The 25,096-nt window shown below is 41.3% G+C and overlaps 1 protein-coding gene across 1 annotated transcript; it reads right to left on the reverse strand.

The window, feature by feature from the left end:
- Window positions 1-1,896: 1,896 nt before the first annotated feature.
- On the reverse strand, window positions 1,897-24,046 carry RBPMS2 (RNA binding protein, mRNA processing factor 2). Its single transcript, XM_069958114.1, has 8 exons — window positions 24,011-24,046; window positions 15,300-15,377; window positions 14,294-14,332; window positions 14,161-14,223; window positions 13,009-13,159; window positions 9,650-9,798; window positions 3,729-3,799; window positions 1,897-2,824 (listed from the first exon to the last, which is right to left on the reverse strand). Exons 1-7 carry the CDS (start codon window positions 24,044-24,046, stop codon window positions 3,737-3,739), a joined length of 579 nt encoding a protein of 192 aa, XP_069814215.1. The 3' UTR covers window positions 1,897-2,824; window positions 3,729-3,736.
- Between the last annotated feature and the right edge of the window lie 1,050 nt (window positions 24,047-25,096).

Consider the following 25,096-nt stretch of genomic DNA (forward strand, 5'->3'; position numbering starts at 1 on the left):
CCTCTAATGAATATTCATTCAGCACCCTGCAATGATGTCACTCTAGTGCTTATCACTGCGGAGTACTGCCTCTGTATTCATGAGGCAGGACAGATCAGCGCACTATGGGTAGTAGTCATGCTCCCAGTGCCGAACCACTTTTTTAACTGAAGATTTTGTATAAGCAGTGCTGGAGGACGACAAAATTACCTTTATCCTCATGTTTCCTCAGCACATGGAACACCAACAGGTATGAGTCTAACCCACTTGTTATTTTTCATTTAATACATTTAAAGCGTAACTGTCATTTCAGGGTCATTTTTCTGATTCATTAAACAGTACAAGCGATTTTAAGAAACTCTTTAATAGGTTTTATGTACTAAAAGAGTTTCCTTCTGTACTGAAGCAATCTCCCAGCCTCCCCCCTCACATGACATGAAGCAGGATTTGTGTCTCCATTATGTGGCTATGGAGAGGGGAGGGGCTTATTAGGAGTGACTGAGCACGGAGCAGTCTTGCAAAGCACAACACCTTACAATCTTCTCTCAGTAAGTTCATAAACACTGACCTTTCTGAAACCTGAATCCAGTGTTTTAGGTGCCCAGTCTACAAACAGCTGACCTTCATGTCACCTCTTCCTGCTCCCTCATCTCCCTCGGCCCCTCCCCCCTTCATAGGCTTACAATGGAGAGAGCAGAACCCGTCTTCACTGGCTTCTCTGTAATGAAGACGTGTTTGCCTGATAATGCACAGATAAGATAAGAATACAGATAAGAATTCAGATATGAAGTCGGGGGAGGCTGGGAGATTTGAGTACAGAAAGAAGCTTTTTTGGCTGATGAAACCTATTAGAGTTTCTTAAAATCGCTTTTACTACTGATTTCTGCAATAATAATAAAAAACAAAACACATGACAGTTACGCTTTAACACAGTTTTCTGGTAACTTACCATTAAAACTCAATTCGGTTGCCTTGTTAATGTTGAAAGGGTCAGTGTAGTGACCAGCTCTAAGTGGATTTGCTGTCAAGGCACTAGCTAAGCAATAAGCATAACAGAAGTATTTTTTGTATTATGGCCTTAGTACATTCCTTTATCCTCATCCATACAGCTTTTTACACTCTTGGGCTATGTTCACTGTAAGTTCTGTAGTAGTCATAACATTGTAAAAAAATGGCCATGATTACTATGGAACTTCCGTAGAGCTGCCTTCTAAGGAATCCTGGCTGGAGTGCATACACTCCATCTGGTATCCCTAGCGGCGCCACAAGAAACTGACATGTCAGTTTTCTGCGGCCGCTGTTCAGTGAAGAGCGGCCACAGAAAACCCTGTCTGTTAACACAATGGAGTGTGCTGCTCAGCCACACTCCATTGTGTGCAGCCGGGGATGCATGTGCGCATGGATGCACCTGCATCCGAATTCAGCGGCAGTAAAGATCCGGCCGGTACTGCAGTACCGGCTGGGATGATCTTTTTTTCCCCCATCAGCCATTCCTTGACCCGGCTGGGTCACGGAACGGCCGCTTTACACCACGTGAACATGGCCTTACATTTCAAATGCTAGTTTGGGTTCTATAACCTTCTAAAAAGGCCTTGTAACCGCCATGTGCGGTGCCATACAATGCAGAGCTTGTATTTGGAGACCTATGAAACCTTTTCTCCAAGTCTACAAGCTCAAAACTTATGTTTCCACTGAGATTTATATGTAGAGTTGCATTTAGACAAAAATGTTGATATATGACAAGTCCTACCAATTTCTCCCATATTGCAGATATGAGGGGGGCAACAAAAAGTGACAACCACCTGCCACATCTGTGTATGAGTTCAATATGTTGGTATGGAGTTAAAAAGCAATGATCTTTGGAGCAGAAGAGATCTACATACATGTTTTGATTAGTGCACTTACTAAATAACACTCTTCAGATTTTCAATTGCTTTAATTGTTCAGAAAGTTTTAATTCACACAAACACTTCTTAAATAGTTTATATTTTATCCAGTATCACATTCTCATAATCCTTATTAGAGAAACAACTTCTCCATACAAACAGGAGACCTTTCAGAATACTGAAATCACTACCAAGCAGTAGACTGCAGCAAAACAAAATTGCACAATTGTTCATAGAGTACAGTAGACAAACCATACAGAATCTCTGAGCTCTTTAACTGAACATTAACTTATGACAGATTTATATTCTTTTAATAATTAATACCACACAAAAAAAAACATATGATGCATAAATATTTCCTTATTAAACAAGTTACAAAAATACTGGTACTTTTGCTCCATTTCCCCGTAAGGTTGCATTATTTGGCAAAAACACAGACTCTCCAATGAAAGTGTAAATAAGATAAAAGACCAGGTTAGAAGATTTTCAGACTGCATTTGAGGTGGTGAAATGAGCAGCACATTAGACGCATACTAGATCAAGGAGATCACAAGGCAAACCTTCCAAAAACTGGTACACAAGCAGTAGGTCTATACCACACCAAGTAGTAAATTCATGCCAGAAAAACAAAGACACATGCAATAAAAGGAAGTTTAGCTATACAGAATGAACAGGGCATGTCTTAACCATACCTTGTTCTACCACAGTTTCAAAAGACATTAGGTTGCTTCATTTAGACCAGGTTAATGAAGTTACCCAGCAGATTGGATAAATGTTCCACAGAAAGACTTGTCAAAATAAATGCAAAGGATTGGCTTAAAGGCTCCATGTTGGGAGAGCTGAACCAAACATTTGGAGGCATATGGAGAAATATAATGTTCAGTGAACACTTGTTCATGCCTGGTACATCACTTCATGGAGAAAAAAAAATCCAAGGTGTTGAGGGGAAGGTTTCAATCCTAAGTAAAAAAAAAATAAAATATGACAATAGTGAATGAAAGCTTATGGCTCAGTAATGTATACATTATACCAATGTTACACAAACATTAAAAGGGGAACTAGCCACAGGTTAGACTAACCTGCTGACAGCTCTCTAGTTGGCACAGGGCACTGAGGATGAAGGCATGTCTGTTACCTTGGCACTATTCCCATGCAGTTAGCTGAAATCCTTTGCCCATAAGCAGTTAGGAGTACTGGGGGTATGGCTACTGCCCCCACCCCTTCCAATCATCATAAATATAAGGCGCTGCCCAGGGGCAGGTCGGATCAGTGCTAGGTGGCGGTAGCCCCGGCCACCAAGGCTCCTTATGGGGACCTGTCCCCTTAAGATGTTAAGCATTACCACATGCACTCTGACTTGTGAAAAGTGATTCTACAGGCAGCTATTGTCGTTTACTGATGCCATCTACTGGTGTCACATGTTGCTGAAATGCTGTACAGCTCACAGTAAAGCAGCCTCCTCGAATCACAAGACAGGAACCTTCATCTTAAGGTTCCTAAAAACAGTCAATTGCATATTTTGCACAGTGCTAAAAAAAGGTTATCGCTATAGGCCGCACAGTCATGCCTTGTAAAGGCACCGCAGACGAGGCGCTCGTTTGCGGCCATGGATGGCTAAAATCTCAGCTTTTATTCACTGATTTTCAGAGTTTATATATAATGTAGCTAGCAAAAAGGAAAAGGAGTCAAAAATGTTTATATCATGTTAAATGTATTGATGCTGTCCCTTTAGGAGCAGCACTGAAATCTACCATAGACACTTGTGACATGTTAGTAATTTAAGACTACAGAATAGAAGTTTCCCCAAGTACATAAAATACACATGCAATCCAGATTGTGCACTGTATGTAGTGGTTTACTTACCAAAAAACCTAGCAGAACTGGCGAGATTTCCAACCTTGCTGAGTTGCTTCAGATGGTGGATACCAACGCATCTGAGGATCAAGAATGGCAAGTGTTATGCAAGTTCCAAAAACTGTTTAACAGCTTAGGACACCAAGTACCCGAGTTGGGGTATGTGCACACTGAGGAAACATGCAGAGGACTTCACCAGATGCCAGATTTCACCACTCGCTTCACTCTCTGCCTGTGCATAGAGAGGAGTCTATAGCACAGGCGGATTACACCGTCCACCCGAACAGTTTAAGCCGTCCGCTTGAAGAATGTAAGGGTTAACTGTTCGGGTGGACGGTGTAATCTGCATGTGCATAAAGTGGAGTCTATGGCACAGGCAGAGAGCATGTTTTCCTCAGTGTGCACATACCCTAACTGAGAAAACAATGCATGTGACCACTTATAGGATTTTAAGCCCTTACACACAGACCCCCCCTACATTTGTCTGTTCAAGCTCGTGTTCTGTTGCACATTCACAGTTCAGAAAATAAAAGGACAGTTTAAATATTGCCAACTCATTCTATCAAACTTTAAAACTGCGTCCACCCTATTTAATTCCAAACTTCAATTTACAATAAAAAATAAATATCAAAAAAAAAAAATCTGCCAATTGCCAGCAAGTCAATGCCCGCTACCTGTCAGGGAAATTCTGTCTGTGGTGACCAGCCAGGACAGAACATAGAAATTGGAGGAAAGAGGGCCTTTTATTCACAGCACAGTAACGATCTTCTGGAGAATACAAAATCCCACCTCCTGTATTTCATCTCCCCCTCCCTTCAGTCTGCAGGTTTGTCTACAGCAGCTCTGGGTAATCCCTTTGTTGTGGTGCCACTGCAGATTCTTTCCTCTATTACAATGGCACCTAGCACACCCAGTGCATCAGTAACCAGTACCATGTTATTCAGCCCTGCAGCCGCCTGTTTAGTGAACTTTTCACGAGAACCATGTCATGGTGTACAGTTGAGTAGGTAATGTGCAGTGACTAGACAGGCAGCTAAGGAACAACTACTGCTGAAAAAAGTCCAGTTCCCTGAAATAGTTACTTTTTATTCAACCTATTGGCTGGCTGATGACTGCACATTAGTCATCAAGGGCACTCCTCTAGTCATCCAACTGGACACTACAGAAAGTCTCAGGAAAATGTGACCATTACGGTTAATGCAGCCTGCCCGTCACAGTGCCAACCTAAGGGTGTAAGATGGCTGGGGGGCTGTTGTCACAGCAGTCTTATGGGCTGACCCTTAAACTACTACTCCAGACATTTGTATAATACCCACTGCATGGTTTTATTCCCGATTGCTACACAATGATTTTAAATTGATAAACACACACTGTATCTGAGAACTCAATGTTCAAGTTTTGATTACAAGATGGAGTAATAGTTAAGTTACTCAAAGCCACAACAGAAAAAAAAAAATCCTCAATAGCAAACCGACTAGTGGTGTGACATCTATTTTGCCGACTGATAAGGAACACATTTGTAGGCAACATCAAGTTCATAGCACAAGCCCATGAAACTCAGACATAAATTAGCCTGAAACCAACACTGTGGGTTGTTATGGGCAAAAACCAATCACATCTTATCTTTCATGCCTCAACACAGCTTTGCTTTAATTTTACCAGGGCATGCAGTGAGGGAAAGGATTTGATACACTGCAGATTTAGCAAGTTCTCACCTACAAAGAATAGAGGTCCATAAACAAGCATTTGGTTGCTCAGATAATTGTTAGCTCTATCACACAGAGGGATATATCAGCCTTTACACCAACTACAGGATCAGACTCAAACTTTATAATTATGAACAGTCCCTTTAAAATGTTTGTCATTTAAAATTTTCTTCAAGATGCAGTTCAGGAGCTAGTTCTGTGGATTCTGATGGATTAAATGCATAGTCAGACACGATAACTCAATAACAGAAGAGTTGTTACTTATTTTCCCTTTATTCACTGATGGACAGGTCTCTTTCAACCATGTACTGTTTTCCTACAAAACCAAGACTTACAAGTAGGACCCATTTAATGCCTGGGAATAATCTATGAATGATGCCCTTTATAAGTCAACTAGCCAACTATTCATTTTAACTTACATTGCCCCCCTCCCAACCTGGGTGAAGGGCTCCAGATAAAAAAGGTATGATACATGGCCATGGGCAGCCATATGTATTGTTGCTGTTATGTAATATTTTTTCCAAGACTAACTTGCTTTAATCTGCAGATCTGGTGCTAGACTTTTTCTGAGTGACAACATATTGTAACAAAATACACCAATCCTCATTTGAAGAGTCACACAAATTGGACTCTTAGTAGGGCGCCTCTGCTCAAAGAACATACATGTCAATTCTTTGTGCAGAGGCACCCCATACATAACATTGAGACAGGCGGAATTCTGAACGAAGTCTGCGGCAGGAATTCCAATCTGAACTTCCACCTGTTAGTGTAAACATTCCCTAATTCAGTAACAGACAATATACTGTACATAGTATGAGCCGTAAGATGAAGTTCTGCTTCCAAGGCACATATTTATTGGCTAGCAATGTTAAAGGCAGAAGTTGTAAATAGTGGAAGTTAGCGACTATATATGCAAGTAATCCACCAAGGAAACCAAACTATGCAATAGCAATATGCCACGTCAGGAGAGTGCTACTGTGCATGGAACGTAGAAGAGGATGTAGTGCTATACTAGCACTCTTATTCTAATGGTCAGGAGGATCCCAGAGGCCAAATCCAAATGGAGAATAAGTGATGACATACCCTAGCACTAGGAGAATCAAGATCCCAGAGTAATAGTTATTAGAGCAGCACCAACATTTAACATAGACCCAATATGCTGAATGAATGCTCCTCAGGTATTGTAGATACATATCAAAGTATCCAGTTACCAACCTACAGAGACAAGAATTCACATGTATAACTCCCACCAATGCCTCAATACTAGAGATGAGCGAACCATGTCCGGGTTAGAGTCCATCCGAACCCGAACTTTTGGCATTTGATTAGCGGTGGCTGCTGAACTTGGATAAAGCGCTAAGGCTATGTGGAAAACATTGATAGTCATTGGCTGTATCTACGTTTTCCAGACAATCTTAGAGCTTTATCCAAGTTCAGCAGCCACCGGTAATCAAATGCCGAACGATTGGGTTTGGATGGACTCGAACCCATCTCGTTTGCTCATCTCTACTCAATAACATAAAACAGGACTAAGTTACCTCGATCTGCAAGAATTCGAGGACAGCTGTATCTAGTGCAAAGTCCATGACTTGCCCTCAGCATCTTCTGCTTAACCAATAGTCCATGTGGAATTCATTTAATCTATAATCTTAGGTTCCTATTACACTGAGCGATTTTTAATGATTAACGACTAACAATTAACGATCGCAAACAAGTTTGTTTATAGTTAACCTGAAATTGTTTACCATATTACACAGAATAATTAGTTATGATAGTTACTATGATCTTTTATTCTTTCTGATCCCAGAACAATGAACAATGTGCTATTACACTGAACGATAGTGAAAAATGCGGAACTTGAGCGAATGAATTACAGCAAATTAATTTTAGGTTCAGATCTAAATCATCGACATATGAATGTTTTCAATCATTGCCTGCAATTACACAGAACGATTATAGTTTAAATTCAAATAATTTTTCGCACAATAATCATCCCGTGTAAAAGGGCCCTTAGAGGGAACAGGAAAACCTTGTTTTTCACCCTAGATTTGTCCTCAGCTGAGTCACTGTCAGAGAGTCAAGAACAGGCAGTTCACACACAGCACTAATGCTAATTAAATGCCATTTTGCCACAAACTGCGCACATTAAAAACAGGGCCATTTTTGCTGCAATTCCATCATATGTTAACACAGCCTGAAGTCAGCAGTTTTGACTAGCCAATCAACAATATCAGCCCCTTATTAGCCAGATTAAACACACAACTGCTACACAGCTTGGTCTAGTAGCCTGCTCAGGAAGGCAACACCAATTTTTGCTTAAGCGACTCATCGCAGCCTCAGCCAATTTTAGGTCTGTGAAAAAGACATTAGTTTATTGACAGATATTTAAACTATGCAGAACTCCCTTGAAAGAAGATCTTTTACCCTGGAGATTGGTTTGTAAAATAAGCAATTGAGGATATTACACAACTACCCAATAGCCATTTTCAGACAGATGTTTTCTGTTCAGTGTGTTTGTGGCAAGAGCAGGGGGAGGGAGCCGGAGATAACATTCCATTGCTAAGCAACATCATTTTAGGAGCGAATCTACGTCAAGGGTGAAACTACAAATTTAGACAGTGTTCTTAGAGTTATCTTGCTCAGAACTGAATTTTAAAATAGACGTAATAAAAATTTACTGAACATGAACAGCACACAAACAACCAGCACTTTGGGTTGTTGGGCTCCTAAACATTAAAGTTAAGAGCAAACACAAATGTTTAATCCAATAAGCCCAAAAGGCTACAAAAAACATGAGGGGGGGGGGGGGGGGGGGAAGGGAGGAAGATTTAAAGTGACTGTACCACCAGGCCCAGGCTGAAGCACTGGAGGCGGGTCGACCCACCCTTAGAGGGGCTAGGGTTTCCTCCCACTATGAGAGTCAATGGAACACTATAAGGGCCCTATTCCACCGGACGATTATCGTTCGCATAATTGTTAACATTAAAGATCCTAAACGTCCGCTATTGTGAAAGACCTGAAAACGTCCACTCATTCCATGGAACGATAATAGTTACTTATGATCGTATTTGCGATAGTTTCTTCGCTATTGCGTTCGTATCTACTGCGAACGACGTCTTATTCATTCAATGTGAACGTTTTGCGAACGAGCAACAATAAAAATAGGTCCAGGTCTTCTAAACCAATCAACGATTTTTAGTTTGGTCGTTAATAGTTAACTGCATTTCAACCGAACGATCGTTTAGATTCGAACAATTTAACGATACTCTTCCGGTGGAATAGGGCCCTAATGGAGTCACATCACATCACATCACATCAAAAGTGTAACTTTTGATCCACAGCACTGTGTCCAACTAGTGTGACAGCACTGCAGATCCTATTTTCCTACTCATCATTTGTGTAAACTGCACCTGGGCTGTAGCAACATAGGTGCAGTTTAGATGAGTAATGAAAAGTAACCCTGCCCAGAGGGTGGGGAGGAAGGAAGAGGAGACACAGACCTGAGGCATAGACAGACAGATCACGTTTGTGGTAATTTGAAATCTACCCTAAAACATAGTATCAACAGGTTAAACAGACCTAACCTGCTGATTCTTAAAGGGTAGAGGACCTGGAGTCCTCTTTAACAACTGGATTCAGCCATTTTAATATCCCCCAAAAAAGCCTTACGTGGGACCATACACCCATTTTAGAGTCGTATTTACAACCCAAGTGCTAATGTATAGAGTTTTTCATGCATGTGTATCTTCGTTTGCTCTCACTTCTAGACCCACGATTAATAGGTTAGACTTTATAAAATTGCTCCAAGCAGTCTTGGGTTAGTAGGTGAATGTAATGTTTAACTATATAGAAATAAGTAAACCATTCAAACTCATGTTAAGACTACAATGCTATATAAGAACATAATGATTGCTTGAGTGCGCAAGACTGTTTATTTCAAGTACATAATTAGCATTTTACTTAGCATTAAACAAACTTATGGTAACAAAATGGCTGATATATACAGTGCCAACAAGGTTTAAATGGACAGTTTTGACCTCCCTATAAGTAAAGCTATACTGATACATTTGAGTTGTGCTGGGTGCTTTTCACCAGCATATGGTTTGAACATAAGTCACTTCCCAAATTTTATATATCACCAGTTGTGCAGTTCTGCAACCCTACACCTAAACTCTTCATAAGGCAAAAGATAGTACAACTTAAACATTCAGCGCTAAAGCATACCTGTGCATGGAGTGCTGCTGCAGCAGCTGCCGCGGCCGGGTATGTAAATGCAGCGTGAGGGATTGCAGGTGCCAGTTCTGTAGTGTACAGTGGATAGGGAGACCAAGCTTCTGGTGAGGCTGGGATAAGTGCAGCACCTGTTAGGTCATCTAAAAAGCAAAATTAAGTAAATGTTTTATATCACTAGTTTAATAAAGCTTTTTATAGTCATAGGCTGGGACCAGGAAGCCAGTATTCATGACAGAAAATCTTTACTTCATCTACACATCACAGAAGAATTAAAAGTAGTAAAAGCCTAGAATCATGTGAATTCTAAGTAAGGAGCCATTCACACATCCATAATATATAGTCTATACACAGACTGTATATTGTGGACTAGCCCATGAAAACCCATCATGCTTTGAAAAGTTTAAAAACATTTGTGTTACTGTGTCTTACTGTTCTGACACAACGTCAGTACAACCAATGCTTTAAAAGAAAGCAGTTTAAGTGTATGGAGCCGAATTGTATCCCACAACCTGATGACGGAGTTTTGTTTTTGGAAGAAAGTTGCTGTGTTTCTCTTATTCTGGATAACCATTTTAAGAAACTCAAGACTGATGCTTCCCATTTTTGCTCCTTTCAAACGGGTTTGAAGTGTGAATTTGTTGCTCCAATGTGAATGGAAAATGGAAGTGAAGATTTAAAAGAAGCCACTAAAATATATGTCACTTGTAGCTTCATGTTAGAAGGTAGCACTTTTTTTGTTGGCGCCCCTTGAGCAATTCCATAGAGGAGACAAAACTAGGACAATACCAGTCTGGCAAATAGGGTCATATGAAACCAGCTGACATGTTACTACCAGGTGTAGGGCTCTGTTGCATTTTGATTCCACATGTCCTAAAGACATGCTTCTTATTAAACAGGGTCCATTTACACAGAAAGATTATCTGCCAAAGCCAGAAAGACTGTAAACAGGGAACAGGTAATAAAGGAAAGCCTGAAATTTCTCTTTTCAAATGCATTCCTGGCTTTGGCAGATAATCTGTGTAAATGGGTCCTAAACTGTAGAATACAGCTTGTGTGACATTTGTTTTTGGGCTCTTTTGCTACAGCAAAACACTAGTTCTATAACATTGATAAATCTGGTGCATTTAAAGACTAATTTTAGGCCAGCTACTGGCTTAAAGGGAACAGTCACCATGAAAATGCTACCCAAGGTATCAGTGATTACTGTGTTTTGTTGGTTTATGTGTAATTGCCGCAGCCAGAACCCTGCTCCACACTGACCAGGGGCAAATACCCTGAAACGGCTGTCTGTGGATGGATGCCTGCCTTGGCAAGCCCTTGTCACGATCGCAATACTCGCACCTCGAGTTAAAACGGGCCACCGTTTCCCTATTTAAATACTCGCAACAGAGTGGGACTTAAGAGGCTATCAGGGTGGTGTGGTGCTCTCCCCATTATTGAGGCACCCCGTGGCAACAAGCTACAGAGGCTCCACGGACCCTTGTTTTGCATACCCAGGGTATAAAAATCATTAAGGAGCAGAGCAAATTGATCTACAACTTGTGATTTAAATCTCTAATGTTTCTATGCTAAGGAGTCCAGTCCATTGCGTGTTGTTATCCACTGGACTCCTTCACACAAACTGAGCAGGGATTTCCATTAACATGTTACAAGTTATACTGAATATTTTCCCATAAAGATATATATGAATCTCCTCAGCTCTTTCTGCTCCAACACATGATGCCATAGATTAAATACGGTCGTGGAAGGTTCCTGTAAAACTGTACCAGAATTTAGTACAACTTTTGGCAAGCCTAAAGGGATAATTAAAGGGGTTATCCACTGCTACAAAAACATGGCCACTTTCTTTCAGAGACAACACGACTTGTCTCCAGTTCAGGTGTGGTTTTCAATTAAGCTCCATTCACATCAATGGAACTGAGCAGCAAAACCCTGCCCAAGCTGGACACAAGAGTGGGGCTGTGTCTGGAAGAAAGTGGCCATGTTTTTGTAGCGCTGGATAACCCCTTTAAAATCTGCATACAGCAGGTGAAGTCTATCTATATACACAGAAGTCCTATGGACAGTCTCACTAGATGGTAACTACTTCTTGTATCTGCTGTATGTGCCTCAGAAGCCATATGAGGGACCAGTTGTACCTTGTAATGGATTTATTGTTAAACATTTACCTGTTAAGTTATCTACACACTATGCAGTGTAGCTGACAAGTACACTTAGGCCCAACCTTAGGGGCACCAGTGTGGGGTCTGCACTGACCCCTTTAACTATAAGGCCTCATTCACACGTTCAGTAATTTTTCTGGACCGCAAAACCTTCCACTATTTTTTAGTCTGTGGTCCGTATAAATCCATCCATATCCCTGTTTTTTTTGCGGACATCACATATGTGACGTCCGTGAAAAACTCGGATCCCATAGACTTCAATTGGTAATCTGTACCGCAATCACAATCCGTACTAGGACTTTTACAGAACAGATTACAGATGAAAATTAACTGTAAACAGCCCAATATACATCAATGTGCTCCAAGTTGAACCATAATTATAGATCCGCTATAGATACATAGATCCGCTTCTAGTTAAATTAGGCACACCGACAGAGCAAAAAGCCATTGGCTTCTTTCCTTGTCAATCACTTGTGATTTGAGAAAGCATTATATTAAGAGGCCGCATAGCCTACTACACCACCCGTCTAGATGCAAGGCAGCAACAGGTGCGGTGGGGCCCAGAGCAGGGAACTTCCTGTGCAGCCGGAAATAGTAGCTGTGATCAGAGCTCCATGAAAAGAGGATCTGCTGAGGAGCACTGAGAGGAGAGTATGTTATTCTTTTGTTTTTCACATAAAGAATGCTGCACAGCAGTGGGAGGGGGCATGGGCACCAGAACATTTTACACAGGGCACCATCTACCCTAAGGCCAGCTCTTTGTATACTGCAGGCCAGTGCAAATACAACTGTTCATCATGCAGGATAATTTCAATTGTTTAAATTTTTAAGAAAAAGTACCACATTCAGAGATATCTAATATACTTGAAAGAATGGGGGAGGCAATTTGTATAAGTATTTATTCAACTGCATTGATAGTCGTACTGCATCTATTCAGCCGGTAAGCACCAATTGATGGCCAGATAACCCCTCCAGCGTCATCTACAGATGCCCCCCAATCATCTATCTCAGCCCCCATCCCTCCTTCCTGGGACACAATTTTTCTGGGATAGTCTTCTCAAAACTTGGACAGTCCCAGCAAACTAGACTTGGCAACTATGAGTTAACCATTTTAACTCTTAAAAGGACTGGTCATCTTACTGCAGTCTCAAACAGACATTCAAGGGGGGGGGGGGAAGGAGAACTTACATGGATCTCGTGCAATGAAGTGTGCGCCAAGTGCAGGGTGGAGGTTTGTGGGGTTAGGTGTAGCCATTAATTTGTTCTTGGCCATCTTTGTGTTGGCCTTTGCAAACTCTAGTCTTAGGGTCTGTGGGTTCTCTGGATCAAAACGGATACCCTAAGGAAAGAAAGATACCAAGGGAAAGTTATTGGAATTTCCTCCAATATATAGAAGAGTCATGCAACAGGTTTATACATTTAACATTTTCAATATATTCCACAACTTAATATTGCATAGACATGTGGCACAGGTGTCTAACCTGCAGCCACCCAGCCATTACAAGACTAGAATTTATGTAATGCCTCAACCAAAAGCTTTGTCTGTCAGACATGAAGGACAAAGGACAAATTGTGTATTCTCTTCAGTCTGACAGTGCTCTCTGCTCACACCCTTGTCTTAAACTGGATTTCTATGGGGATTTGCTACTGCTCTGGACTGGAAATACACCATTTCCTGTAGGATATACAGGATATATAGCTGTATTGGAAGACTGGAGATCTTTTTTAAATGAACAAATATGTAACTTTCCTAAACCATTTTTGGAAGAAGGTTTTCGCTGGAGTACCCCTTTAAATTTGCAGTCCTCTCTGCAGACAATAGGATGAGCTGAGCTGGGCTTATACATTACCTGGCCCTGCTCCCGCCCGCTTCTCAGGCTGACAGCTCCCTGACATCACGCCAATCAGTGGCTGCAGCGGGACAGCACACTGGCTCTAGGGAGCCAGGAGCCTGAAAAGTAAGCAGGAGCGCGGCCAGGTAATGTATCAGTTGGGCAGCTCTGGGTTAAGTGGGAAGGGGCTTTAAATATTTGCAGTGGAATTAAAAATCTGCTGCCAGTATATAAACACACATAAGATGACAGTACCCAGAATTGAAGCAGATTTTACTGCAGAACACGCAGCACCAAATCCAGTATATGTAGAGCTACCCTTATTTTTGATTGTATAGTTTGGGATACATCTGCGCAGATATGTACGTGGGCATTTTGTAAAGCCAAGTTCATTACTACATGGTGGCAGTGTAGGAGGCTCAGTGTCTTTTCGATGTTAGCATCTTGTGAGTTAATTAGGAAAGCATTTCCAAATGCAGCCATTGTTACTTGACCACAGGCCACTTACATTTAAAGCATTCTTTGCCGCTTCCGCACCAGCCCTGTTATCAAAGGTGACAAAGCCTACGGGCTGTAGAAAGAAAAAATGGTTAAACAGAGGTAAAACATAGTATACATTTGTTGTACAGAGCAAGGGTTACCTGTTTTGATGTCAGCTTGATCAGTGATCCTTCATAACCCTAAAAGCAGAAGACAAATTAAAATTGGCTTTGGAAAAAGTCAAAAGCTTGTGTTATTGCGGCATTGGGAAGTGGATGTGCTGGACACTAGGAAAGGGGAGATCTGCATGACTAATCAGGGACAGCAGTGACAAGCTGCAGAGAGTGTATCAGCACCCTCTGCCATGGGGTGGTGCTGTGGTCCCAAGTAGCAGAACTGGAGTGGTACCCATAACTTCCCAGCAGTGGCTAAGGCTGTGCTCTGTCAGTGTGGAAATTTGTGCTTATGCTGTGCAATTTGACTGATGAGATTGAAAGAAATTGACATGGGCATACAAACTTTAAAATGCCATTTTACACGCAACCCTGTGAGCTACATCTACTTAGTGTCAATTTAGCATCTGTTTAAGCAGCAACATTTAAGTACATTTTAAAGTGTAAAATCCAAGTCAATTTTGCCCATCATTTGATTCATTTATAGTGGCAGAGTGGTGGAATCTGAAATTGTACCTTTCACTGTAGTAAGACCCCCAGTTCAGGCAAAGAAGGGAAGAGAAAAATAAACCAGTTACCTCTTTTAGAACTAAGGGATTGTAGCCATCTAGCATTCTAGCAATACCCATTCCCATAAGCAGAGGGAAACACTTATGTCTAAAGTTTAATCAAACTTAAATTAGATCATGAAGCTTTTGTAAATGGGATAGGCAGCAATTCTAGACATGTACTTTACGCCTGGTCTAGTATCGAAGAAATGCCCGTTTTAAAGGAGAGAACTGTATTGACCCTAGATAAAAAGCTTTAACGTAGAGCCACAAGCAAAAAGATAAATTGCCAAGACACTAAACCAATTTAGAATGTTAAATGCCAGTCTTTGGTTAAAATGTGGTTGTGAAAGCAAGACTGCTTTCATTGCCCATTTCGAATGACTTGCAAATGAAAAGCTTACCATAACATTTAGGAACAGTTGCACAATAGACGCTCATCCTACCTTAAATGGACGAAACAGTAAGTAAAGTTCCCTGGGTTTGATGTCTATCGGTAGACCACTGACAAAGAGCGTTCTGACCTGTAGGTTAGAAAATAAAGACCATTAACTACCTTCTTACAATATTTAAGATATTATACAGTAAGTCAAGTACCCATGATGCTACAGTGGTCCTACAGTTGTCCCCTACAAAAGTTAAAGGGAACCTGCCATCTGCTTCATTCCATGCTGCCCAAACCAAGTTTCCCTCTATACATTGACAGATCTCTAGTTGGGTACAGGCAGAGATATATTAGGCCTGGAGAAAAGTCACCGAGAACCACCCTGGTGAATTTGAGCCCTGTCCCTCTAACCAGTTTCCTGTTGCCAAATGGGAAGTGCAAGAGAAAGCTTTATGTACTTTGGCCCTTCTGCCTTGCTGTTAATGTTGACAGCAGTGGCCTAGGATCCAGTATACTGCTTCTACTTGTCTTAGGTCTCCCTCGGACATCCCACTTGTCTCCAGGCCTTTATTGTCCCTGGAAGCATGTGTAATGCCAGAGGGAGATGCGGCAGAGCACATTTAGCTTGTGATGGCTGTATCCTGTTCCAAGTAAGTGGAACAGAGCCAAAAGAGGAGATAGAAAACCCCCTGTTAAGAAAACCCCCTGTTAAGCAACTCTGTACCCACAATCTGACCCCCCAAACCACTTGTACCTTCAGATAGTTGCTTTTATTCCAAGATCTGTCCTGGGGTCCATTCGGCAGGTAATGGCGTTCAGTTATTGACCTAAAAAAACAACTTTTAAACTTGTAGCCCGTGTGAAATGGGAGTATCTGTGCCCTAACTTTACACCACCCCTCCATCTTGCCCTCATTGTTAGGAATGCTCCAAGCAGATTGCCTCCTATTCCCCACCTGTGTCAGCCCAGCACATGGGCTAGATCGTTAAGGCACCTGTGCAATGTTCAGACAGAAGAAAATGTTCCAGTGGCATTCCTAATGATGAAGAGGATGGGGAGGAGGGACGGAGGGGTGGTGCAAAGTTAGGGCACAGATATTCTACGTCATGCTTGTTTGGCACGGGCTGCAAGTTTAAAAGTTGTTTTTTTAGGACAGTAACTGCATTACCTGCCAAACGGACCCCAGGACAGATCTCTGATTAAAAGCAGCTATCCAAAAAGGTAAAAGCCATACAAGACCAAGCAGGCATTCTTGGATTTGGATTGTAACCTTCCAAAGGCCATGATAGCCATTTCTGTTGGCATGCTGTCAGGGCTTTAAGACTTTACAAGAGCGTGCCCATTTCAGTGTACATATGCCTTTCTTTAACAAAACACAATTCTGGATTAGTATTTTTGTATATCAGATTTACCAGATTACATCATTTTATAGTTCAGGTCATTATGGATGTGACAATACCAAATAGGTTTACATTTTTATTTAGGTTTATGTTTATATGAATTATGTAGGGCAAGAGTAGTTTAAAACTTGGGGAGGTAGGGAATAGAGGTTTTTAATATAAAATTAAATTTTGCAAACCTTCGTGCCATAAGGAGACATTGAAATGCAAACTCCCAAATTGATACAGCCTGCTGTATTGCAGGCTATACGAGTTGCAAGGTTAGGCAGCCACAGTAGGCCTAGCAGAGAAATAGCTCTGCCATGACAGACTCCCTGTGTTGGCACTGTATCACTAATGTCCCATAAGGCCACCTAAATGAAGCCATCAGTTTTGGCAGGGGCATCTAAGTAATTAAAAAGCGAACGGCAATCAGTCCATGCTGGCTATTCGTGACCCTCGGATGGTGAAAGCAACTGATATGGAGCACTGAGGTCTCTATTCTACCTTTAAGGGGTTGTCTTGTGAAGGAAAGGTAAAAATCAGATGTGTACCACATACATGTGTACAGTACAGGAGAACAAATTTGTTTGAGTTGTCAAACTAGAGACTCTGAAAGGCAACTTTAGACTTATTTCTTATAGCTCACTGGTTTCTATGGAGTGTTACAGAGGGCCCAGCATTTTAGTGGCAGCCCAGCCCTTTTACAAACACACCACCGTAAAGCTTCAAGTACACATCTTGCGTGTTCGTTACGGACACATTAGTAAGCTTTTATGTACAAGTGGTGATTGTGCAGCAGAGCTGCACAATCTGAGGTTCATACAGTAACTTTCTATGCTAATGAGGTACCCCAAGCAAAGTCTTTATTAGGACATTACCTGCACTTAGTCTCTGCGCAGATTTTGCAGTGTGAACATACCCTTAAAGGGAATGTGCCATCAAAAAAGACTGTTTACATAATGTTTATGTTGAACATTTTAAGAGAATTTAGTGTTTTATTCTCATTTTCAATTTTTCTATCTATAGTATAAAAATAATTTTGCAGGTTTCATTCTCACCATTGGGGCTAAAACTAAGCAGAGACTTCCTGTTTTGTCTTTGGTGATAAGAGGAGGCTGCGGTAAAGTTATCTGTACAACATTGCAGCGACATGTGACACCAGTAGAATAAAAGCCAATAGAAGCTCCCTGTGGAATGACCATCTTTCACATTGAGAGACTATTGTCCAAGAGTCTTGCTGTAAAGAATGCCACTAAATGCTGTTAGAAAAAGCTCTAGCAAGATGGCTGCCCCCATAACTATGTACAAACAAAAAAAAAAAAAAAAAAAGTCAGAAAAAAAAAAAGATTAGAATAAGAGAACTTTGTTATTATTCCTCAGAAATATAACCCAGGGCATCCGACAGACCGCCACGTACAATGCTATCCTGCCATGGGTTGTCCCACTGAAAATCAAATTTATATGCGATCGGCCATCATGTATACATTAACTTCTACTTCTCCAGTGTGTGCAGAGCAAACATAGGGGCTATGCCTGCTTCTCTCACCTTCTAAGGTTTGCATCTCACTTACACCTCTCCTACAATCAAAGTTAGGGCCCTATTGCACCAACAGATTATCTGACAGATTTTGTTAAGCCAAAGTCAGGAATGGATTTTAAGAGGAGAAGTCTCAGTCTTTCCTTTATTACCTGGCCTGTTCATAGTGCATTCCTGGTTTTGGTTTAAAAAAAAAAAAAAAAAAATAATAAGATAATCTGTTGGTGTAATAGGGCCCTTAAATTTTTAAGGCCAGTTTTACCCAAACAAAAGGGTGATTTTAAATAGCTAATGTCCAGCATTCAAGTTGTTAGAGAACGACAGTGTCACATTTTAAGAAAATAGCGCTATAGACAAAGATGCTAGATATAACAGTATGGCCATCAGCTGCAATTTCTTCCTCCCATCTGTCAAAAGCACTTATTTCCACCCATGTTAGCAGCTTACTTATTAAGCCACCAGGGATGTTTTCTGTGTGAGCAGTGACAAAACATTCCACATCAGGACCAAATGCTTCTATAACCTCTAAAATATTTACCAGTTATGTCCAATCATGTCTAATATGCACTGGTAAGCACCATGGTGGGACGAGCTGGTTTCAGAAGTGGCTCTAGCTTTTTATGCATGCGCTGCTGCTCTGACCTGGTATTACCCATATTCTAGTAAATGAGCATTTTGGCTATTAAGTTGCATCATTGTGATGTTAAATACCTAGTATTTATCGCAAGGATTTTTTTCTGGCCAACACATACAATACTATCTGTTGCTATAAATCAGCAGTTGTAACAGAAATGGCACATCAGGCTGTCATAGTATGGCACATAGAAGTACAGTCCCAAACATTAGCTGGATATTGATTATCTTTTTAAGCCTTGATCAATAAAGAATTGGAGAATAAGGATTTGTTGTGGGCAGCCTGATAAAGAAATAAGGAACAGCAGTACCTATGCAAGTGAAGGTTTGCAAACCATATGCTTCATACAAGCCTAATATTTTGAGCAAAGCAGAGAAAGGGGATGCTCCTAACTTCATGATAAAACTACTACAAGACTAGATTTCATGTCCAAAACAATTTATTCACTTTTGCCAGGGAAATTGCTGTCCAACTAGCAGTGCAAGAAACTTAGTATTGTTCCATTCACGTGACATTGCAGCTCTTAAAGGCCCAATACACCTTCAATAACTGGTCAGTATAATCAGTTATATCTCCCACCCGCTGTCAGACCTCCCCATACAAAGGAATGTTTGATACGACTGAGCATTCCTGTATTCTCCATCAGTAGGGGTAAAATCACAGCCAGAGCGCTCTCGCTGCAGGTTCTCTGAACAAAGGGAAGGGGGAGGTCGCCTGACATTTTCCATTATATCTAACCTCTATCACCACAGACATCGGTGGTTGTTCTGACTGGACCCATACACCTTAGGTTGACTGCAGAATCAGTCACAAGCATCTAAGGTTTATGGGGAACTTTTCACAGTGATACGAGTACACAACTGAGGAATAGATAACTGATAGCCAAAACTGCCTAGTTTTGCCCATAGCAACCAATCACAGCCAGGTTTTCTTAATGGGCTTATGAGGTTATCTAAACTCTGGTTGTTAAATGGGCAAAACTAGATGACCGTTAACTTTAGTTCTTTACCTCCATCAAGTCCAGATGTAAGTTGGGAGTCATAGAAAATATGGAAGGCTACAGCTGCAGTGCTTTGTGTATTTCCTAACAAAGTGCATTCTGGGGTCAGTGACAGTTTTGCAAAATACAATCAGAAACATAAGTATTGAACAGACTAAGGGAAGCCTAAAAGCCATTACCTAACAGAATTCCAAGTATCTGGTCCCAGTGATAAAAGGTTGATGAACATTTTGGAATACTCCTTTAAATAAAAGCTCAAGACAGCTTGTGTATTGCTCTAAGTTTACCATTCCCCTTCAGAGCCAAAACATACGCAATAACAGTTTATTTTTTTTTTATTTACCTACACACTTCTGTTTACCTACACACTTCTGTTTAGTGGAAGTAGTAAGGGTGTGACACGGCCCCCTCTGCTGCGACCAGTGTGTGTTGAGAAGAGCAGGGCTATTCCACTATACAGAGCAGGGGCCCGTTTCCCCTGTGTACTGTAGATTCCTATACACATTTTGGGGGGGGGGGGGGGGGGGGGGGGAGGGGGTGCCATCACTGCTCAATGCATTAGAAGCAGAGCGAGTGGCTATAGCAGTCATGGCACCCTCTGCAGAGGCTGTCAGACACCATGATAGTGTTGGGCAGCAGTACATGGTGGAGAGCAGGTGATTGGAAACTGCAGAGGAATAGCCGTCCCTGACCATTGCTGGCAGCAGCAGAGGGGATGTGTTACCTCTTACTGCTGCCACTTTGAGAGTACATTGCTTTGTTATTTTTATACCTACACACTTCCATTAAGGTTCCGTTTGGTTTCAGGCACCTGAATGGACATTAGGCTAGGTTCACATCTGCATCAGAGGCTTCATTTGGGGGTCTTACAGATTGTTTAACAGCAGCAAACCACGTCAACCTGTCTGCTGGACTCCAAAGACAAAACAATCCCTATGGTCTTTAATGGGTTTCCTGCATGTCTTCATTTGAAAAGACTGGCAGCATGCAGCAATTTTTATGGTCTAGTTTGGTCATTTGGACAGGTTCTGCACTAGAGGGCCTGAATAGGAGCATCTAATGCAGAGGTAACATGGTGGACACATGGCTGAGCGCCTGAGAAGTACTTTCAGTTTTACTTGTACTATGAGAATAAGATCAAAATAAAAAGATTTTCATGAATTGATGGGTTATTTTAGTTTGCCCAAGTTTAATGACTGGTCCATTAATGTATCAGATCTAGGTGCTTTTTATCATGGCACCCTTTGATGTGTTTCCCCCTCCCACAACTGAATGTCTGAAGTTTAGTGGCAGTGAGCCACATTACATGTGCATCAAGCTACAGCAAAGGCTGACTGAAGTCGGATGGAATGTTATGATGCAGTTAAAAAGACAAGAACACAGTACTTATAAGGCTCTATGTACCATGTGCAATATACAGTGTAAGGGTGCGTTCACACCTACAGGATCTGCAGCAGATTTCAGGCTGTGTTCAGTTATTTAACTGAAATCTGCTGCAGAAAATCAGCTGCAGATCCTGTAGGTGTGAACGCACCATAAAGCTGCCCTTATCAAACTACAGTACTTGCACTGGGGGGGGGGGGGGGGGGCGAGACATATTTAAATATTCTGTTTATATAGAACCAGTTTCAATTTGTTCCACCTCAGCGATAAGCAGCCAAAACTCAAGGTTTAGAGGGATGTCCGGGGAGCAGAAGACTGCCGATATAATGTCCAATAGCTGCACAATGAGGTGGTGACATGGTGCAGCAATTTGACATCGCATCGGGGTGTGGTTTTGCACCCACCCTCTCCATGTCTCAAAAGGCTTACTTCTGAGCTGTGGAACAGAACATTTCAGCTGTCTTCTGCATCTTTGACAAGCCCCTTAGGAGTTAACTTACACAAGTTTTTGTTTTTTTAAACAGTTTATATATAAGGCCCCCCCCCCCCCAAAAAAAAAAAAAAAAAAGCACAAGACAACCAACTTTGAGGTATAAAGGAAGCTGGAACCATCCAGCAGCTGCAAGCAGGATCCCTCTATTTTAATATGGATGCAGGTCCTACACTCATAGACCATATCCTATAGAAACCAGAAGTGGAGTCCAACACTACCATAGTTGAGGGTCCACTAAGCAGGTAAGTATGGACACATGCTAGATTACCAGCAAACCCAAATGCTGGTCTGTCGGTTGAGACATTGCTGCTGTATACTCTATGCAATAAAAGCTTAGGAGGAATCAAGGGCTGTGTGTCCATTTTTATATGAATTTGATTTTTCACCCATTTTTGCTCAGAGTTCTATTTTTGAACCGGTATACAACAGGCAAATATTTTTTAGATGCAACATTTTTAATCTGCCTGTTTGGCATGTTCACCCAAAGTCCGCATAATATAGGATTTGCGCAAAATTCATGCCTTTTAGGGTAAATTCACACGGGTGTCTCGCATAAGAAAACCGCAGCTAATCTGCAATACACATAATAATAATAAGAATATGTGTACTGCGGATTAGCTGCGGATTTCTTGTGCAAGACGCCCGTGTGAATTTACCCTTAGAAGTTGCACAAGTTGACGCAAGCCTACGTCTGGTCAGTACCAGGTGAATATGCTTGCACAATTAGCTTTGTAACTTTACTTGTTCCCCTTAGTTTTTAACTTTAGCTGCAATGATTGTCTATGAAGTAGTATGTCTCAGTTATAGGCATAACTGCATCAATAAGGACAAGCAAAAGATAGTCAAAATCTCGACATTGCAAGAATAGATGGATCTTTTGTTTTGAAACAGAACTACAACTACTGCTCTGTACACTTACTGGGTGTTCAATACAACAGTCCAGAGGTACTAATTTGTCTAAACCAGAATTTTGTCTAGAATGCAGCACACTGAACTTATCATTTGTTATTTTTTAACACTTTAAAAAACAATTTTCCTCTGGTCTGAAGAGGGAAATTTAATGGTGTAAAAAAATTAATTAAAAAACCCCAACTTAGTCTGTAGCAATAGTTCAGCTTTCATTTTACCAGAGCTCAACATATGAAAGCTGAGAACTCTCCCAAGCCCCACACATACATTTAGGGCAATGTGTTTGAAGCCACGGCGACTTACGGTAAGTTGTAATGTAGTTTTTCCGTTCGACACCTTAGGAACGCATGAACCTCAGACACTAGTCAAGATTTCCACCCACCACCAGTTCAAGCATAAGACCTCCTTTACCTTCAGAATGTGCATGACCAGACATGGGCTACCAGTCTGGAACCTATTAAGATAAGCTACAACCAAACTGCTTTCCTATTCATGAAACTACTATTCCCAGGGAATGACCCATTAGATTGCAATTTTTCTAATGCAGTTAGGATTGTAAGGGAACAAAATTGAATGTCACAGACTCTTTGCAGTGTAAGTAAGTAAAGAGGAAGCAACAAATTTCTATATTTTCAACTTGTATAAGGCAGTACTTTACACATTGTTTCACAAACATAGTGAACTTGAGACCAAACCCTTGATCTCAATAGCTTAAAGGGATTATCCAGAGAAAATCTCATTCAATTCAACTGGTTTCAGAAAATTATATAGATTTGTATTTTATTTAAAAAAAATCTTAAGTCGTGCTATACTAGCCACTGTATGTCCTACAGGAAATGTTTTTTTCAGTGTGACAGCGCTCTCTGCTGCCAACTCTGTCCAAATCTGGAACTGTCTAGAGCAGTAGCAGATCCCACTACCTCTCCTGCTCTGGACAGTTTCTGTCTGGGACAGATGTCAGCAGAGAGCATCGTGTCAGACTGAAGAGAAAAACAACATTTCCTGCAAGACATACAGCAGCTGATAAGTACTACAGAAGATAAGTAAATAGAATTAAAAAAATCAGTACAACTTTCTGAAACCAGTTGATTTGAAAGATCACTGGATAACCCCTTTACCTACCACATCTAAGGAGTAGTATGACTGCTTATCTTGGGGTTGTTAATTTAAAAGAACTGAACACTGATTCCCATGGAGATTTGTAACTGTATCAACTGTTATCCTGAGGGCCCTATTACATGGAGATATAATTAGCTGAATTGGGCTGACTCGGCCAGTCATCGCTCTGTGTAATAAGGACAATGATAAGCTGACGATGACAACAATCGGCTGATTGTGTCTTTAGGTCAGAACCCAAAATCAGACGCCGGGTGTGAATTACTATAAGTAATAGTGTTGCACGGCTGAAGATTTTAGTATAACTACACACCTTACCTCATTCCTCAATTTCTTTGCCAGCGTCTGCGCCATCAGGCCACGGTCCCGTCTTGGCCAGTGATTGCAATGACAGACCGCTCAGCCAATCATTGGCCTGATGGTGCAGAGACTGGACCGTAAGGCGCAGCTGCAGAGACCAGAGAAGGCCAAAGGACACTGGAAAATATGAAGGTACTTTTACACTTGCTGCCTGACAGTCGGCCCATGTAATTGCTTGCAGATCGGCGCTCGTTTGCAGTTGATCGGACCATGTAATAGGACTCTACGGGATCGATAATCTGCCAAAACAGGCCGATTGCTCCGTGTATCAGAGACCATGATAAGCCAACAACATCATTCATCGATTGTGTCTATGGGCCCAGACCTGAAAACTGGATGTTACCACATCCACAGTTTACAGTAAATAAAGTTAATACATACCACACTCCTTGGTGTCTCATGCCTGCAGCTGCTGGTGGGACTGCAGAGCCAAACTCCGAAGTGACAGGTTGCCCAGCCAATCACCAGCCGTGGGCAGTCTACCGTACTGAGGCAGACAGGAAGGCACCAGGGAGCATATTATTGATCAGGCCATGTAATATGGGCCTAAAAACAAACGGCATGGTTTTTAGCCATATAACCTGGTTATTTGGGGTCATTAGGCCATGTTGCCACTTTAACTGTTTTGGCGTGCTTTTGTTTACATGAGATTACTAGGTTTCATAGGAAGTGATTCTCTTGTCAAAATTCTGATTAAGCCATGTAATGTCAATCTCATGGCAAAGCCCAAACAAAGTTTAGACAAACTTGCCACATGCACAATACTTTAATTATAAAAACTAATGCAACAAAAGTGCAAGTGTGGCAACAGCCTCAAATACAAAAAATCACATGATCAGACCAACCGGTTAGTCTCCAGACAGTACTGGTCAACATACAGTGGCCCAGGGTTATCAGAACTGAGAAACTGTCCAATTTGTCATAGCAAACTATAACAGCTCAGCTCTAAATTTTCCACAAAAAAAGGATGGCTGATTGCTCAGGGCAAATAAAGAGTGTTTTGATATATTCATATAGAAGATAATTCTGCTTCAGAAAATAGTA

Source organism: Dendropsophus ebraccatus, chromosome 1, assembly GCF_027789765.1.
Source record: "Dendropsophus ebraccatus isolate aDenEbr1 chromosome 1, aDenEbr1.pat, whole genome shotgun sequence".
In the NCBI taxonomy this organism is placed as follows: domain Eukaryota; kingdom Metazoa; phylum Chordata; class Amphibia; order Anura; family Hylidae; genus Dendropsophus; species Dendropsophus ebraccatus.